At 57.2% G+C, this 16,762-nt stretch overlaps 3 protein-coding genes across 3 annotated transcripts; all 3 read left to right on the top strand.

The window, feature by feature from the left end:
* Nucleotides 1-623: 623 nt before the first annotated feature.
* On the top strand, nt 624-3,906 carry B0I36DRAFT_103395 (WD40-repeat-containing domain protein). The gene is made up of 2 exons (XM_046147754.1): nt 624-1,034; nt 1,097-3,906. The coding sequence occupies exons 1-2, from the start codon at nt 904-906 to the stop codon at nt 3,699-3,701; spliced, it is 2,736 nt and encodes a 911-aa protein (XP_046013822.1). The 5' UTR covers nt 624-903; the 3' UTR covers nt 3,702-3,906.
* A 1,246-nt stretch (nt 3,907-5,152) lies between these two features.
* On the top strand, nt 5,153-7,126 carry B0I36DRAFT_241734 (BCS1 N terminal-domain-containing protein; the record flags this gene model as incomplete). The annotated part of the gene is made up of 2 exons (XM_046149855.1): nt 5,153-6,263; nt 6,324-7,126. The coding sequence occupies 2 exons, from the start codon at nt 5,153-5,155 to the stop codon at nt 7,124-7,126; spliced, it is 1,914 nt and encodes a 637-aa protein (XP_046013823.1).
* Nucleotides 7,127-10,059: 2,933 nt separating this feature from the next.
* On the top strand, nt 10,060-12,186 carry B0I36DRAFT_240675 (uncharacterized protein; the record flags this gene model as incomplete). The annotated part of the gene is made up of 2 exons (XM_046149780.1): nt 10,060-10,172; nt 10,245-12,186. 2 exons carry the CDS (start codon nt 10,060-10,062, stop codon nt 12,184-12,186), a joined length of 2,055 nt encoding a protein of 684 aa, XP_046013824.1.
* Nucleotides 12,187-16,762: the final 4,576 nt, after the last annotated feature.

Raw genomic sequence — 16,762 nt, forward strand, 5'->3', positions numbered from 1 at the left:
AACCTCATCAGTACACCAAGTACGTACATGGCTGCTTCCTGTCTGTTTCACGGTCGCCAGTGTTTTGTTTGACACAGCCGTAAACATTTAATTACCCGATGGTTCTCTGATTATCCCCGCAGCCGTGACACTGCTCGCGCAGCTCCAGGTTGCACCTACAACGTGTACCTAGGTAGTGCCTGATGGCCTAACCTGTGGTCTGCCATCTTGCGGCGCCATGGTCAACTGCTCATGTATCGGTGGATGATGACTGTCCCAGATTGTTGTGTCAAAACTCGAGGTCATGGACTGCTAGCTTTCTCACCCGCGAGCGAAACACGTCAAACAAGGGAGTCACGATATCAACACAAGTAGCACTTGAGAACCGTCTTGGCCCATATCAAATCCCGTCCTTGTCGCTGCGTCCCAGCTTCGGGAACTAGTTTCACAGGCGGGATACGTAGTCCATCCAGCTTTTAGTGGAGGGCCTCTTGCTGAAAGCTCGCCTGCTCGCCGTGGGGGGAGAGGCTAGACTGGCTGGGCAAGCCGGCCCGCTCTTATCAGCGATAAGACCCGCGAAAAAAAGTTTGGGCGCCGGGCAGCGTTGCAAGCTGCGTCGGCCAGTGAACTTGCGATCGCCGACCCATGCCTATGGCAGTGAATACTGCTACAGGATAACCCTCCTCACAACCGCCTCCCTCGTGACAACCGGCATAGTGCAGACTGCAAGCGGGCTGCTTTTGTGTGTACAGAGAGCCATTATTTTTGCGATCCATACACAACTGCAGCACAGCCGCGCTTGTAATCACCTTGCGAACGAATTGCTTGGACCAGTCCAGAGCTGCGCAGCACCTCGAGTTTGCGCCAACTCCAGCACAGCCTTCTCAGACATTGCCCCTCGCTGGGCATGGAGGTGTAGGGACAATGAAGACCGACTTCAAATTCTCCAACCTGCTTGGGACTGTCTACAGCCAAGGCAACCTCGTCTTCAGCCCAGACGGGACTGCCCTGTTCTCCCCCGTTGGCAACAGGGTCACCGTCTTCAACCTCGTCGAGTGAGCACTCCCCTCGCACTCTGTGTTGCGTGGCCTCCCACTAACCCGGCATTCTCAATTAGGAACACCTCACACACTCTGCCTTTTGCGCACCGAAAAAACATCTCCCGACTCGGACTCTCCCCGCGGGGCAACCTCTTGCTCACCGTCGACGAAGATGGCTTTGCAATCCTGACCAACGTACCTCGTCGGATATCCATATATCACTTCACCTTTAGATCAGCAGTCACGGCTCTGGCCTTCTCACCCTCGGGCAGGCATTTCGCTGTAGGGCTGGGCCGCAGAACCGAAGTATGGCAAGTCCCGTCGACTCCAGACTCAAACACCAATGGTGCGCTCGAGTTTGCGCCATTCGTACGCCACCACACACACATGGGTCACTTCGACGATGTTCAGCACATAGAGTGGTCCAGCGACTCGCGCTTCTTCATCACAGCATCCAAGGACTTGACCGCAAGGATATGGAGTCTGGACGCGACTGAGGGGTTCACTCCTACTGTGTTGTCCGGCCACAAACAAGCGCTGGTTGGTGCCTGGTTCTCCCGAGATCAAGAGACGATTTATACAGTCAGCAAGGATGGTGCGGTCTTTGATTGGCAGTACGTGCTGCCTCGCAAAGCTCGTGAACAGGGCGGCGACGACGACGAAATGGAGGACGCCGATGCGGCAGACATGAGGTGGCGCGTCGTCAAGCGCAACTACTTCATGCAAGGCAATGCAACTGTGCGCTGCGCGTCATACCACCCAGAGTCAAACCTCCTCGTTGCCGGGTTCTCCAACGGCGTCTTTGGCCTGTACGAGATGCCCGAGTTCAACCAGGTTCACACTCTCAGCATCTCACAAAACGAGATCGATTATGTCACGATAAACAAGAGCGGCGAGTGGCTCGCCTTCGGCGCGTCGAAACTTGGCCAGCTGCTGGTATGGGAGTGGCAGTCCGAATCATATATTCTCAAGCAGCAAGGCCACTTCGACTCCATGAACTCGTTAGTCTACTCACCAGACGGCCAGCGGATAGTAACGACTGCGGACGACGGCAAGATCAAGGTCTGGGATGTCAACTCGGGTTTCTGCATCGTGACATTCACAGAACACACAAGTGGCGTTACGGCCTGCGAGTTTGCGAAAAAGGGCAACGTCCTGTTCACATCCAGCCTGGACGGCTCAGTTCGCGCCTGGGACCTGATCCGGTACCGGAACTTCAGAACATTCACCGCACCTACGCGGTTGTCATTCTCGTGTATGGCTGTCGATCCCAGCGGCGAAGTCGTGGCAGCCGGCTCTCTCGACTCTTTCGACATTTATATTTGGTCCGTGCAAACGGGTCAACTGCTCGACCAACTTTCTGGCCACGAAGGCCCGGTCTGCTCACTGGCATTTGCGCCAAACGGGGACATCCTTGTCAGCGGCAGTTGGGATCGCACAGCCAGAATGTGGTCCATCTTCAACCGAACGCAGACGAGTGAGCCCCTGCAACTTCAGGCAGATGTGCTCGACATTGCCGTGCGTCCTGACTCGGCACAACTTGCCATCTCGACGCTGGATGGCCAATTGAGCTTCTGGTCTGTCACGGAAGCCGAACAGATCTCTGGCGTCGACGGGCGGAGAGACGCTTCTGGCGGCCGCAAGATCTCTGATCGGAGAACAGCGGCAAACGTTGCGGACACCAAGAGCTTTAGCACAATTAGATATTCCACGGACGGCAGCTGCCTGTTGGCAGCTGGTAGCAGCAAGTACATCTGCCTGTACTCTGTGAGCACAATGGTGCTGCTCAAGAAGTTCACTGTCAGCGTCAACCTCTCTTTATCTGGCACGCAGGAATTCCTGAACAGCAAGCTCCTCACCGAAGCTGGACCGGAGGGCCTCCTGGACGACGAGGCCGAGAACTCGGACTACGAAGGCCGGAAAGACAAGACCTTGCCAGGCTCCAAGCGTGGTGGTGACCCATCGGCTCGGAGCAAGCACCCGGAGGTCAAGGTCAACAGCGTGGGCTTTGCGCCGACGGGCACGTCCTTCTGTGCGGCGTCCACCGAGGGCCTCCTTATCTACAGTCTGGACAACCACCTGCAGTTTGACCCCTTTGATCTGAACATGGAGATCACCCCGGCGTCGACACTCGCCGTGCTCGAGAACGAGAGGGACTACCTCAAGGCCCTCGTCATGGCTTTCCGCCTGAACGAGGCCGGCCTAATCAAGCGCGTCTTCCAGGCGACGCCGCACGCCGAGATCCCCCTCGTCGTCGAGCAGTTTCCGACCGTGTACGCCTCGCGGCTGCTGCGGTTCGTGGCCGCGCAGACCGAGGAGAGCCCCCACATTGAGTTCTGCCTGCTGTGGATCAAGGCCCTCGTCGACAAGCACGGCGCGTGGCTGGCCGCGAACCGCAGCAAGGTTGACGTCGAGCTGCGCATCGTGGCGCGAGCGGTGGCCCGGATGCGCGACGACATCAGGCGGCTCGGCGAGGAGAACGTGTACATGGTGGAATACCTCCTCGGCCAGGCGGATTGCAAGGCGGCGGCGGCGGACGGCGAGGGCGGCGGCAAGTTCCTCACCACCAACGGCGGCAGCGATGTGTCGACGAAGCTGCTTCTTGCGGGCCAGGCAGAGGGGGCTATGCTGGACCTGGAGATGGAGTCTGAAGGCGAGGAGGAGTGGATTGGTTTGGATTGAGCATTAGCAGTTATAATGAATGGCATGTCCACATGTGAAGCCCAGAGAGAGAGATCCCCCCGATGCTTTGGGATTTGTGTCTGTATATAACTTTCTCCCTGGCGCATTGGCAAGAAAGGTCGAGTAGACTATCTGGATTAAAAAAAAGATGCAAGGTTCAAAAAGCATGCCTAAAGCAGTCCTCCTGATGTCCGTACACGATGAGACGGTTGTGTTTAGCATATAACCTGTAAAGTTCTGGCTGCTCTCAAATGACCAGCCCGCTGTGCTTCAGTACTTGCAGTAATTGTTCGGCATGGAATCGCCATGGAAAGGGCAAAATGTTTTTTTGGGCTGGTTGGCTGCCTCCCACGATCCCACTTTCACACCATGCCTTATCTTGAGGGACGTAGTGATGCAGACTGGAGAGTCAGTGGGACAGTAGTTGCCTGGCCGCCTGGATGACGTACCCGGAACCCACCTTGTAGGGGGGCGAACCACTTGAACCTGGCTGCCTCATCCATTTTGGCCACCCATTCACCCATTCAAATTCACCCATTCTCTCCGTCCATGCATACGTATGTGCATGCACGCTGCTACATCCCAGTGTTGGTCTGACCTCTACAAGCTGCTTTATCGTACGCTATTGGTCCCCCCCTCTCTCTGTCCGAGTTTTTTCGCGCGTGGTTAGAGTCACACGCGCATGGGCGGCGCAGGCAGGGTATTAGTCTAGAGTACTAAGAGATAGAGAGAGAGAGAGAGAGAGCCTTGCTCGCCACCCTACCTTACTACCACACCCATTCCATCATCCACTTTTAAGTGTTCGGGAACGGGCTTCGTACTAGGCAGCAGCTGCACCATCATACTCTTTCTCGAGTGTCAAGGCGCCAAGGCAACCAATGAGTACGTCTTAGCTGTCGGCTAAACGATTCAAGAGGAATTCTCGTTTCTTGTCTTTTATATGACTCTTTTTTTCTTTCTTTTTTTCTTTCTGGGCTGACATATAAAAGGTGCTCAGCATCTCCCCACCGAGAAACTCATCGATACTTTGCAGGCAGCCAGCGGTGGACTAGTTTGATTGTTGGACATCTGAGTCGTTCCCAGCAATTCCACACACGGCACGGCTTTGAAATTTTGGTCTTCAAAACTCACTCTGCATTTTCACTCTGGCCTGGAAATCAGTGGCATTTAGATACAATCAAGCACCGCAGCAACTCAACTCACACCTTAAGAGTAGGGAGAGACAGCACCAGAGAGATCGGTCGTTGGCAAGGTGCTTAAAAGTCAATCAGGCGACAGCAGGAGAGCTGTCCAACCCATAGCCCGCGAAGATGGACTTCGGCACGATATTGCGCGGGCTTCTTCAGCCTGCCATGACACACAACAACACGTCGAGCAGTGCCGGCGGGGCCTTCCCAAGCACGCAGACAAGACTCGCAGACTTCCATAGCAGTAGCCGTGGTGGCGATGCTATGCCTTCTTCATCGTCGGCGACGACAGACAGCACCCGCATGCTCGAGGGCTTGCTTCCGATGCTCGGCCTCCGTGGCTTCGCGCCTCTGTATAGCTTCGTCGGCAACTGGCTGGGGATCGACCCTGGGATGATGCTCACGGTGTTGGGCATCCTCTGGGCCGCGCAGAAGATTGGCCAGCAGCTTTACAGCCTGTGCCGGCTCATCATCACGTCATATCTCATGAGCAGCATCCACGTGGCCAGCACGGACGACATATACCTGCACCTGATGAAGTGGCTCGCCACGCAGCCGCGGATGACCAACTCGCGCTCGCTGACGGTCGAGACGTCGAGCAAGACGGCGTGGGAGGACGACGAAGACGCATCGAAGGTCGCCCGGGACCGGTCGGGCAAGTACCTTAACTTCTCGAACCAGGAGGCGCGCGCGCCGCCCTCGTTCGTGCCCGCAATGGGCCGGCACACCTTCTGGTGGCAGGGCCAGCTGTTCACGCTGCACCGCAAGCAGGAGTCAGTGTTCGACGACGGCGCCGCCTCCGGGGCCACGACGTTCCGCGACAAGGAGGACCTCGTCATCTCGTGCCTCTGGCGCAGCCCGGAGCCGATCAAGAAGCTCCTCCAGCACGCCAAAGACCAGTACTACAAGGACCACCAGGCACGCACGCTTGTCAAGCGGCCGTACCCGCACACCATGCGTCGCTTCGCCCGCAACGCGTGGCAGATCGTGGCCAACCGCCCTGTGCGCGACATGCGCACGGTAGTCCTGGACAGCCGCCAGAAGGTGCAGATCCTGGCGGACCTGAATGAATATCTGCACCCGAGCACGCCGCGGTGGTACGCAAACCGCGGAATCCCTCTGCGGAGAGGATATCTGTTCCACGGCCCGCCTGGGACGGGCAAAACCTCGTTGTCGTTTGCGCTGGCGGGAGTGTTTGGGCTGGATATCCACGTCATCTCCCTGCTAGAGCCGACCCTGACCGAGGAGGATCTGAGTTCGCTGCTCGGGTCACTCCCCAGACGCTGCATCGTGCTGCTTGAGGACATCGACACTGCCGGGCTAAAACGGCCCGAGAACGACCTCGAGAGGAACAAACAGGCCTCCCGACGACCAGGTGGTGGTGGCGGTGGACGAGGCGGCCGCCGCGGTGCTGGCGAGAACAAGAACAAGAAAGATGACGCTGAGGACAAGGACGGCCGGGAGAACAAGGACTCCAACAAGGAAGGGGCAGCTCCAGACACATCACCCGCCCCCAGCGACTGGAAAGTTAGCGACCTCGCGCGCGCCCTCAAGACGGACGCGGCCGCGGACGACAAGAAGCAGGGAATCTCGCTGTCTGGCCTGCTCAACGCGATCGACGGCGTGGCCTCGCACGAAGGGCGGGTGCTCATCATGACGACCAACGCGCCCGAGGCCCTCGACGAGGCGCTCATCCGCCCCGGCCGGGTGGACTTGCAGGTCGCCTTCGGCAATGCGACGACCAAGCAGGCCGAGGAGCTTTTCCTGAGGATGTACGAGAGCGACGAGAAAGTCGCCGCCTTGCTGAAAGAGGCTGGATCGCAGGAGAGCAAGAGTAACGGTGCCGCGTCCAAGCCCCCAGCAGCAGCAGCAGCAGCAGCAGCAGCAGCAGCAGCCACAAAAATGAACGGTCACGCCGAAAAACTGAGCGCATCTTCCAAGCTGGCTTTATCCAACGGACTCGGAGACCTCAAGGACAAAACTGCAGCGGACGACGCGGACGAGCGAGAGGAGGAAGAAGAAGAAGTTGAGCCCCTTCTTGACGACCATCAGCTCGTTCAGGTTGCCAAGGAGTTCGCAGCCAAAATCCCCGACGGTCAGTTCAGCCCGGCCGAGATCCAGGGCTTCCTGCTCAAGCGCAAGAAGCACCCACTCCGCGCGGTGCGCGAGGCCGGCAACTGGGTCGAGGCGCTGGTGCGGCAGAAGGAGAGCCACAGCAAAGTTCTCGAGGTGCAGTGAAGCGCTGTTTTGGTTGTCGTTTGTGGAGAAAGTGTGTGGAGCGGATTGGGGTTTCTGCAGTCCTGTTTCGAGGAGGTGATTTCGACTCTCCCGTTGTTTTTCTACAGCATATTGGCAAAGTTCAGGCGCCGGCTTGACTATAAGGAATCGTAACGCATAATCCGTCAGGATACGTGCCAAACAAGATATGGAAAATGCATGCTCGAGTCTTAGACCATGTAGACTATCGAAGCGAGAGACGAATGATAGAACTATTGGAGCAGAGCCATCGTATGCAGTCCAAATGAACGCTATGGCAGTCCATGTATGACCAGATCACGACGTTAGTGAACAAATCAGCTGTAAATAAGGCTTCGTGACGGTGATACTTGACCTCACGCTTACGCACGCGAGCCCATGGAATATCGGTCCTTACTAGCAACTAAGTGTGGTGACATATAGATCCTTGATATGGGGTCTGCGCCACCGTAATCAGGTCAGTGAATTCGCGCCGAGAGACTCCCGTGATGAGCCATTCACGGCATCGAGTTAACATGGACAGGCACGTCTGTGTCGCATCGCAAGGCAAGGCTGAGCACTGCCATCCGTTGGCGCACCCAAGGCGTACTTTGCTGCCAGCTTCTTTGTAGCATACCATCGAACAGCCACGCTAGCTCCAGGTTGCCGTGAGCAGAAAGAGAGTAAGACCCCGTCTGAAGTCTCTGTCTCTATGCAGTAGCTTCGACAGTTCTTCGACGGTCGATTTCGAGGCGCGGCTGGATGTGTTCAATAATACCTCGTTCAAGATTCCCGTCCACATCGTAGAGACGTAAGCTGCCTCGGAGATTACGGGCTGTACCTGATGTTTTGACTTGTTGTATTGCTAGCAAGCAATTTCGTGTTTGCGACCTGTCTTGGTGTGCAGCCGACGTTATGCCTGCCGAGGCTGTTCGGGCAGGCCGGAGCGGCGTCCACACAGCCACAGCCACGGCCGGATGCCCGGGGAAGCCCACCTGTCGGGCGCCGGAGGGACACTATGAGGGGCCACACCAGCGGCCCCACGTTGTACCAGCAGGGGTTGGGCCACGCCAGCAGCTTGGGTGCGCCGTGGACAGCTGGGTTGATTAGCCGATTTGGTGCTCGGGATGAATGCGAAGGCGGCTTGTGTGGCTCGAGGGGCGTGCATGCCTGCACCGTCCCGGGCCTTGCAACTCGTGGAATGCAAACGTGACGGCTCGCTTGCAGAAGCCCCCTTCGCTAGCCTCCACACCCCTGGAAAATCCATGGGCCTTAGCAATAGCCTATCTGTCACAGCTACCTACGTAGGTATCAGTCGAGCCCGTTAGTTCAGCCATGGAATGGGGGCACTCGAAGCCGTCGGATCTGAATGTCATGATGGCCACAGGCAAGGCCGGCCTTTGGCTCTGCTCGTCATCCTATGCAGGCACTGGACGCTTCCACAACTGCAGGAGAAAGGCTCTGGACAACTTACTCGGTGATGGTTCTTCCTGCGCCGAGGCGTGCAGAGACAGATTACAACCAGTGAGGGTATCTGCACCATAGGGCTGAAATTATCCTATGGTTGGCTTGCCTGCCGACCCGGAGCTAGAGGGTGGATGGATGACTGGCAGATCCTGCACCTAAGGGACTGCGCCTCCACGAGGTTAGGCCTGAAGGCGACGAGCGTGCATTCATGACGGGGGCTTTGAGTAGCCCATCTGCCGATAGGGCTGAACTGCATCGACAGAGAGTGTGCGCATGTGCGAGCAGCGCTGCCATGGATTGTGAATGGTGGAGATATATGGCTACCGTACTGATGAGGTTGTGACGCGACTTTCTTGAGGGCTTTAGTCCTGGGTCATTGGTTGACGAGGCCAGACCTGCCGAGGACGGCAGGCGCGACTGCCTCGCGTGCTGGCACTTGCAGATGCTTGATGGTCGTTGCGTCAACTGGTGTCACGGCGTGATACCATGACAACCTGTGTTCCAACGTACCTCAGGTATCGTGTGTGTGCATGGTGTCACGCCTATGTGTCCTTGCAGCAGCAGCAGCAGCATCATTGTTGGCTTGTCCGATGTCGCAGACCGGAGAGATGGCGAAGGTGCTGGCGCAGGGGTCCCGCAACTCCCGGCACTTGCTCTCCTTCACGTGCGCTAGCGCCCACCGCGCGGACCGATGGCTTTCTGTTCTGGGCCTAGTGATGCCGTATCGTGATGGCCCGCCGCTGCAGTTTTGAAGGCTAATTCTCAGCGGCACGCTCCGCACTCCAAGCTTCCAGCGAGGAATACCTACCACCTTAGCTGGCCCGTCCCGGCGGCGTCGTAGCGTCGGCCCCCCGCCCGTCCTCCCCCCGTGCTGCTCAAGTCAGGGTCCTTCTTCGTTAGCCCAAGCTGGAGGCCCGCCCCAGGTCTTTTTGTCGCCTGACGTCGCCACGGCAGCTCCTGCCAACCTCCACCAACACCCCCCCATCATCGTCTCCTTCCTGTCTTGCATGAGGTGTGCTGCGCCTCCCTGCAACTTCACCCAGCACAAAGCGTGCGCCCTTTCGTCGCTCGAGGCCTCTCGCTGGCATCACAGATGCAGCGTATATCAGCAGCGCGCCATACCGAGACCCGTTTCGTGCTTTCGCACGTGAGCCCCATTCACGACGTCAGGTTCACGAAGCATCCGCGCATAGATACCAGCTTGAACGGTTTGCGCAGCCGCTTCGTGACACACCTTTCGCCAGCTTCATAGTCGGCCTCGTCACCTCTCTGTCTTGAGGGCATCCAATCGACGAATCCGGAAGTTCCGCCGTGCCCGTAGTGCGAGTTTGGACTCATTGCGTGGGCCCGGCGCCCCCCATGGGCCAGCATAGCAACCGTCCTGCGCCCGAGGCCTTGTGTAATGAGTCTAGGATCCGAATTGGTTCATCTGGTCCACGCGAAGAACAGGTTTGAGCCTCAGTCTCGACATGGCTGCCGATGACCCCCAAGCATCTGCACAACCTGCCGATGGCGATCCACAGCAGTCGAGGCGAGTTCGCACTAGCAAGCCCAAGGTCAAGACAGGATGCAGCAACTGCAAGTATGGCACACCCATCAAGTCCCTCTCAATTATGTCATCTCCCTCCCACACAGATATCTGACCCATCTAAAGGAAGAGGCGCATCAAGTGCGATGAGAAGCGCCCGGCTTGCAGTCAATGCGTGCGCTCCAAAAAGGACTGCACGGGCTATCCACCACCAGCTCGGCTGAGCTCGCTTGTCAAGATTCAGCCGCGGCCTCTGGCGAATCCCGCATCCTCAGTTTCTCGAGGAGCCAGAGAGCTGCAGATTAAACAGAAGCCTCTTCCAGGCATGACGCAAGGCACGCTCACACCACCCCAATCGCCACCAGAGATCGCCTTATTGTACCAACGTCCTTCAATCATGACCTTCAACAATCACGAGGGCCTTTATTTCCAGCTATTTCGTGAGCACACAGCTAACGAACTGTCTGGCTTCTTTGACTCCTCGTTTTGGACGCGGAGTGTTCTGCAGGAGTGCCACTCCCAGGAGGCCGTTCGCTACGCGGTTGTGGCCCTCGGTGCCTTATACAAGACCCTCGAGAAGATGTCGGAGTCTCCACCTGGCTCCCCCGGCACGGCCTATGATCCCACCGACAATATCAGCAGACACTGGGAGGTCGCCTTCAAGAACTACTCGTACGCGTTGAAAACCATGGTCACTTCGACTTCACAGGACACGGCTTCTCAAAAGACCAGCTTGATGGCGACAGTGCTGCTTGCTTGCTTCGATTCCTTCATCGGGGACCACAAGCAGGCTATTGTCCAGATTCAGAGTGGATTAGGGCTTCTTGAAAAGCTGCGCGAGGAACGCCGGAGGGCCTTTCTACCACGGCCTGAGGAGCCAGTTGACCAAGACTTGATTCAAATGTTCACACGTCTGGCAATCCAGGCCAAGTCATACGACATGGCCTTCCACTTCCCACAACCCTACGTCATCCGCCTCACACAAAGCGCCGACGGCACATCTTCGACAGAAGGCGGATCGCCTGTTTCCACAACCTCACCGATTATTCCCGACACGTTTACATCGCTGCGAGAAGCCCGGCAAGCCTGGGATGCTCTTTGCGAGAGGATGATGCGCTTCACCGAAACAATGTTCAGCTATACTCAAGGCTCAAGCCCTATGGGTATCCTGCCAGAATCGCTCAAGCAATACGGTCTAAGTTTCAAGGGCCAAATTGAGGCTTGGGCGGTGGCGTTTGAGCCTATCCTGACAACCAGGACTGCCCCAGCAAGGACAAGTCAGGAGAAGACTGGCATTGCAGTCCTCAAGATGAATCAGATGATGGGACAGATTTTGTTCCTCATGACTTTCAGTGATAGCGAGGCGCGGTTCGACGCCTTTAATGCATACTTTCAGGCAATTGTCTCGTTGGCCACGGAAGTAATAGGAGACGAAGAGAGAAGGGCAGCAGCAAAGCGTTGCCCGGACGAGCGCCTTTGCCATCACGCCTCCCACGCCGACTCACCTGGTACCACTGACTACACAGCCCGTCATATCAAGCCCAGTTTCAGTGCCGATCTTGGCATTATCCCACCTCTGTTCGTGGTCGCCACAAAGTGCCGGGAGCGACGGATACGTCGCGCTGCCATTCAGCTTCTTGGAAGTAGTTCTCGACGTGAAGGCATGTGGGACAGCGAGCTCTCTGCCCGGATAGGTACCTATATTGCGTCCGTCGAGGAGGAGGACGATACTGCCGTCAGGCTTGAGCGCTCCATGTCAGATGCAGCAAGCCCCTACCCAGGCTCAACTGGTAGTCCGGACTCATGGCGGCATGGCTCCATCGACTCCAGTGCACACGCGTCTCTTGGGCCAGGGGGCAATGCGCGCTGGGGAAGTCGAAGCGAGGGAATGGGAGGCGTCGGGCTTGGCGATGAAGATTTGGGACCTATACCTGAAGAGAGACGCATCATGGTACGGGCTGTGGAATTTGACCTACGCGAACGGACCGCAACACTACGATGCGGCAGCCGGAACCTGATCCCTGGCATGCCGGATCAGCGAGCGCGAGTCACAAATTTGAGTTGGTGAATTTTCGGGATCCCACCAGCAGCAGCACATTCATGAGTAGCTGGTTTACGCGTCAACCTGCTATGGTCACTAGACAGTTTGTCCTCACGGAAAGCTAAAGCTCTTGTAGAGCAACATCATACCCACGGAGTCCTTTCCTGGATCGCCATGTTAGAATAGTAGGGGGAGACACATGTGGCCAACATGTTCGAATGACACGATTATGAGGCATGGACGCATTTCGTACAAAGTAGCAACGTTTTACAGATAAGGTGTCTTTTTGCAAACTTGTACCCCGAGCGACCAGTAGATTCTCGACAGCTAAGCGCGACAGTCACATGTGCGCACCCGACTAGATTAGATCGCGCGGAATCCCCTCATCTGAGGCAATCTACTCACGTCTAAGAAAGTCATTGAATTCCAAGAGAATCCACCGTGCCAGAGAAGAGCAAAAATAAGCAAGGCATGGCCCTCGGCTTGCTTCACGGTGCGGCGATCTCGGGAGATTTAGATTAGCCAAGACCGTCGCCGACGAGCTCGTTCAACATACATATACTGGTCTCCGGCTATGATAACGCTTGCAACCAGGCCTTGCTATCGACAAAGGCCGATAATGGACAAGATGTTGGCAGATTAGCGCCTTCTCGTCTGGTAAGGCGCTATGGCCTTGGGCTCTGCTTGAACCCTGGTGTCTTCTTGGAGACGGATATCTGCATACGATATTGGAGTCAGGGATGCTGAGAGAAGTGAGGCAGAGTTCCCCGGCTTCACAGCCGGAGCAATCCTCCGGGTAGGCCAGCCGCCTCCCGCCTCTGTGCAAAGACATACCACGCCTCTCGTGGTGTGGAGCGGTGGTGCGGTTATGGGGATGGCGCTATGAGCGCCTCCGCCGAGGGGTCTTGGAGACTTGCTCGAAAGGGGGGTGCCTTCTTGTGACGGGACTTGCTACTTGTAACATGAGACTACCACCTCTGCTGGCCCCGATCCGACACACTACCCGATGCCTTGACCGATGTGTGCACCTTTGGCGGATGCCAGACGTCGGGACTGCACCCGGCCGGTTCAGTCTTCTCGCCCGACAGTGCTCGTGGTGGGGTTTGGCAGGTCCCGGAGAATGCGGGGTGCATGCACAGAGGCTTATCTAATCTTGACTGTCCAGCTTCTGGAGCAGGCCCTCCCCTCCCTTCCTTCCAAGGTTTCCCGAGTGGGCGAGGAGGCTAATTACGGCTACGGCAGGGGGGTTCCTGTCTGAAAACGCATGCCTCCAAGGCTGCCTTGACGCAAAGTTGCACCATAATCGCACCGACACGTGCGCAAAGCCGAGGAATTGTCCGCGGAGATGCGGCAGTCCGTTGAATAGCCAGGGACCACCTTGTTGTCAAGGAAAAGGGTCCAGCGCGGCCGCGAACTGTTTCCTTGACTGTTTTGTACGTAATTAATCCTCCGCGCTGCCGACATGCGCGGGCTCGACACACAGTGGCTGGACCACGAAGCAGCGGCACAATCGTCAACCAGAGCACCAAGGCACGTAACACTGACGTGTCATGGATGGCCACTCTGCTACGGAGCTCGCCGTCTCGTTGCATGGGGTGTCAGTCAAGCCGGCCTTGGGGAAATCCTATCGGAGGAGTCGTGACGAACGACCAGCCACGTATCTCGCGTTTTGGTGTTCCATTTGCCCGCGAGTCCGTGTGCAGGATCAACTACAACGACGACAAACAGCGGGACCGGCTTGCGCGTTCAACCACCTTCCAACAACAGCCAGAAGCTCCGTCGCACGTTTCACGTTCGACCATGGCGGCGGCACTGTATGCAGCTGGTCCAGAACCACAGCTTGCTGCACCTTTATGGAATCATGGAATCATGGAATCATGGATTCTCCTCGCCGACCCACCACCTAGATCACGAGGTCCACCACCGGCCTCCACAAACCTCTAAATAAACACACCGTTGCAAGAACGTCGAAAAATTTCACGAACGACTGCACGCCGGTGGAGCCTTGAGTGACCAGAGCTCAGAGCCGTCGTCAGACTTAGGCGCAGCACGACCCTTGGAGCGGTGAAAAGGCATGGACACATGTCAGCGGCTCCCTGCCAGACGCTCTCCCTCCTGTTGGACAAATGATGGCGGTGCCCGCCTGTGGTTCCTACATGCATTCCAGTGTCTTCGCTTCCACCTTCTATATATGCCTTGGATCAGCAGACCTTATCGGCCAAGATATAAGACTCTCGGGGCAACCGTCTCAACGAGCCCAATTGTCTGAAGTCGGAATGGCATCACCAACGTCGTCTGAATGCCGGCCTGACCATGTTTTCTGCGGGCCACACGCAGCACAATGCCGCCAACCATCATTCTCTTACATAATAAATGCACGAGCTGGCGAAGGCGAAAAAACGTGCCAACATGGTTGTTCGTTGTGGAGATCGCAGCTCTCCACCCATGTCAGAAGAGAAAAAACCAGATCGTGAGTTTCATTCTCCAGCGGACCACTCTGCAGGCTCTGCTCTACAACGTGATTACGCCAACGCCAGCGGATGGGCGGCGCTCCGTCGGATGGTTCCACTTACCCTTTCGGACGGCTCCGAAGAGCGGAGCGCAGCAGAAACCACACACAGCATGGCAATACGCAGCCTGCAGCTTGTCCTCTCTCTCGCCTTTACGTTTGAGGTCATTCCAGTTGTGCTTTGACTGATGATGACGGTGATGGTGGACGTCGGCCGAGTCGTATGGTCTACTCCTGTTGACGCACGCTGTGATGACGCGTTGGCGGGCTGCAAAGGTCTCATTTGACAGCTCGACCTAGTTACAAAAGATACCGGCCATCTATCGCACGCAGGCCGCCTGCCCTGCACCACCACCGCCCCACCAAGGCGCCTCCCCCAGGTTCACGTGCTCAGTCGAGCCAGACTGGCTGGGCTAAGCAACTGCTGCCACAGGCTGGCGACCGCCTGACTGGGCATAGCGCAGCCAGTTGGCCTTGCGATGGTTGCGGGAGATAAGCCTGCCTGGCTCCAATCCTTCCGCTAGGCTCGCCCTTACGTTTCAAAACTGCGTACAAATGACAAAGTCATGGCCGCCGTCCTATGATGTCTTGCGCTCGAGGCTCGAGCAGGTGGGGCCGCGAACCGGCTTTCAATCCAAGGCACAGGTCCTCTGCCGGCAATTGCGACATGATCGCGATGCCAGCAAAGCAAACTTTTCAGGGTGACTACTAGGCTCTTTTTCTCCTCCTGGGTATTATGGATCTCGCTCCGCCACTTTTTGGCCAGTACGGCGGCGCGCAGCGGGCTTCAGGGGGCCCAGCTTGGCTGCTGGCGACTTTTCTACCGCATTCTACGACCTTTTGCAGCACGTTGTCAGAAGTTGGTCTTTGGCCGTGCTAGGCTGTCACTTGAGACCAGGGGCCATGAGATGATATCCATCCCGGACCGGCGTCCATCGTTCCAGACCGTGGACAATGATTGGTCTCCCACGACGATGACGGCGTATCAGATTGTGGCAGTTGTGCAGCACTTTGTGCGGCGGGCGGACGAGCACGACGTTTTTGTGTGCCATGTAATTACAACGAGAGGCTGAAAACAAAGGTCGGGGGCTTGTCCCTGCTTGGCCTGCCTATCGCAGTAATTCGACCCTGAATCACGACAGGAGCCCGTGTCACGGGGCGGAAACGCACGCGAGAGGTCGGTTGTTGCCATTGCGCGCCATGATTTGCGCATCAGCGGCGCGGGTAGGTATCAGCAGCGAGTCAAGGCTGGGCGGCCCTGGCAAGATCTCGCGGCAGGCAGAGGGAGGGGGACCGACTGGCTCGAGTCTGGTATTATGCAGAAGAGGGTCATTGTCGGCTACTGGGACCTCTCCGTGCTTGTAGTGATCCGTGTGAGTGCCCGCTCCGTTGCGCCATCTACCTGTCACGTTGCGACCATCCATCAGGGTGCATACCTCGTGCAACGAGCTCGCGAGGCATCGCTGACGGACCCTTGTGTATGGAACTTTGATTTCCGTCATCACCCCTTCCAGCTAGCCGAGTGCCTTGCACCGGGCGTCGCTCTGGCGTGCGGAGCTAGTCCTGCGATCGGAGGACGACGAGAAGAAGGGTAATTTAAATCGGGCTGGCGTGCCCGCACCCCTTAAGCTCTGGGTGTGTGCGCTCGCCCTATCCGGCGCCGGATTCGCAAGTACTCCCGGGATTTGCAGCGTGCATCATCAACACGACTTGCTGGTTCTCCTTTATGCTCCTCGTCGCCAGTTCTGCTGCTGCTGCTGCTGCTGCTCCTTGCCGTCCCTTTGATCCCTTTTCTGGACTTTGCTGTGGTTTGGCGCGTGCTGAGTAGGAGGACTGATTCTCGTCAACCCCCCCCCTCCTTCTTCCTTCCCGCTGGGCCGCTGCGCACCACCACCACGTCGGCCCCATCGTCAACGACATCACACTGTCCACTACGGCGCCACACGCTTGCAGCGTGCTTGTCATTCCCCGGATTATCGGTCCACCCTGGTCGGGCCTCGCAGTCCACAACGCGGCGCCCCTCCTTCCTGGACGGCCCCGTTGGCAAAAATTCTACAAGATCAAAGGTCCACGAGAATAATTAGCTGGGCACAG

The sequence above is a fragment of the Microdochium trichocladiopsis genome (assembly GCF_020744255.1).
Source record: "Microdochium trichocladiopsis strain MPI-CAGE-CH-0230 chromosome Unknown B0I36scaffold_4, whole genome shotgun sequence".
Taxonomy (NCBI): Eukaryota; Fungi; Ascomycota; class Sordariomycetes; order Xylariales; family Microdochiaceae; genus Microdochium; species Microdochium trichocladiopsis.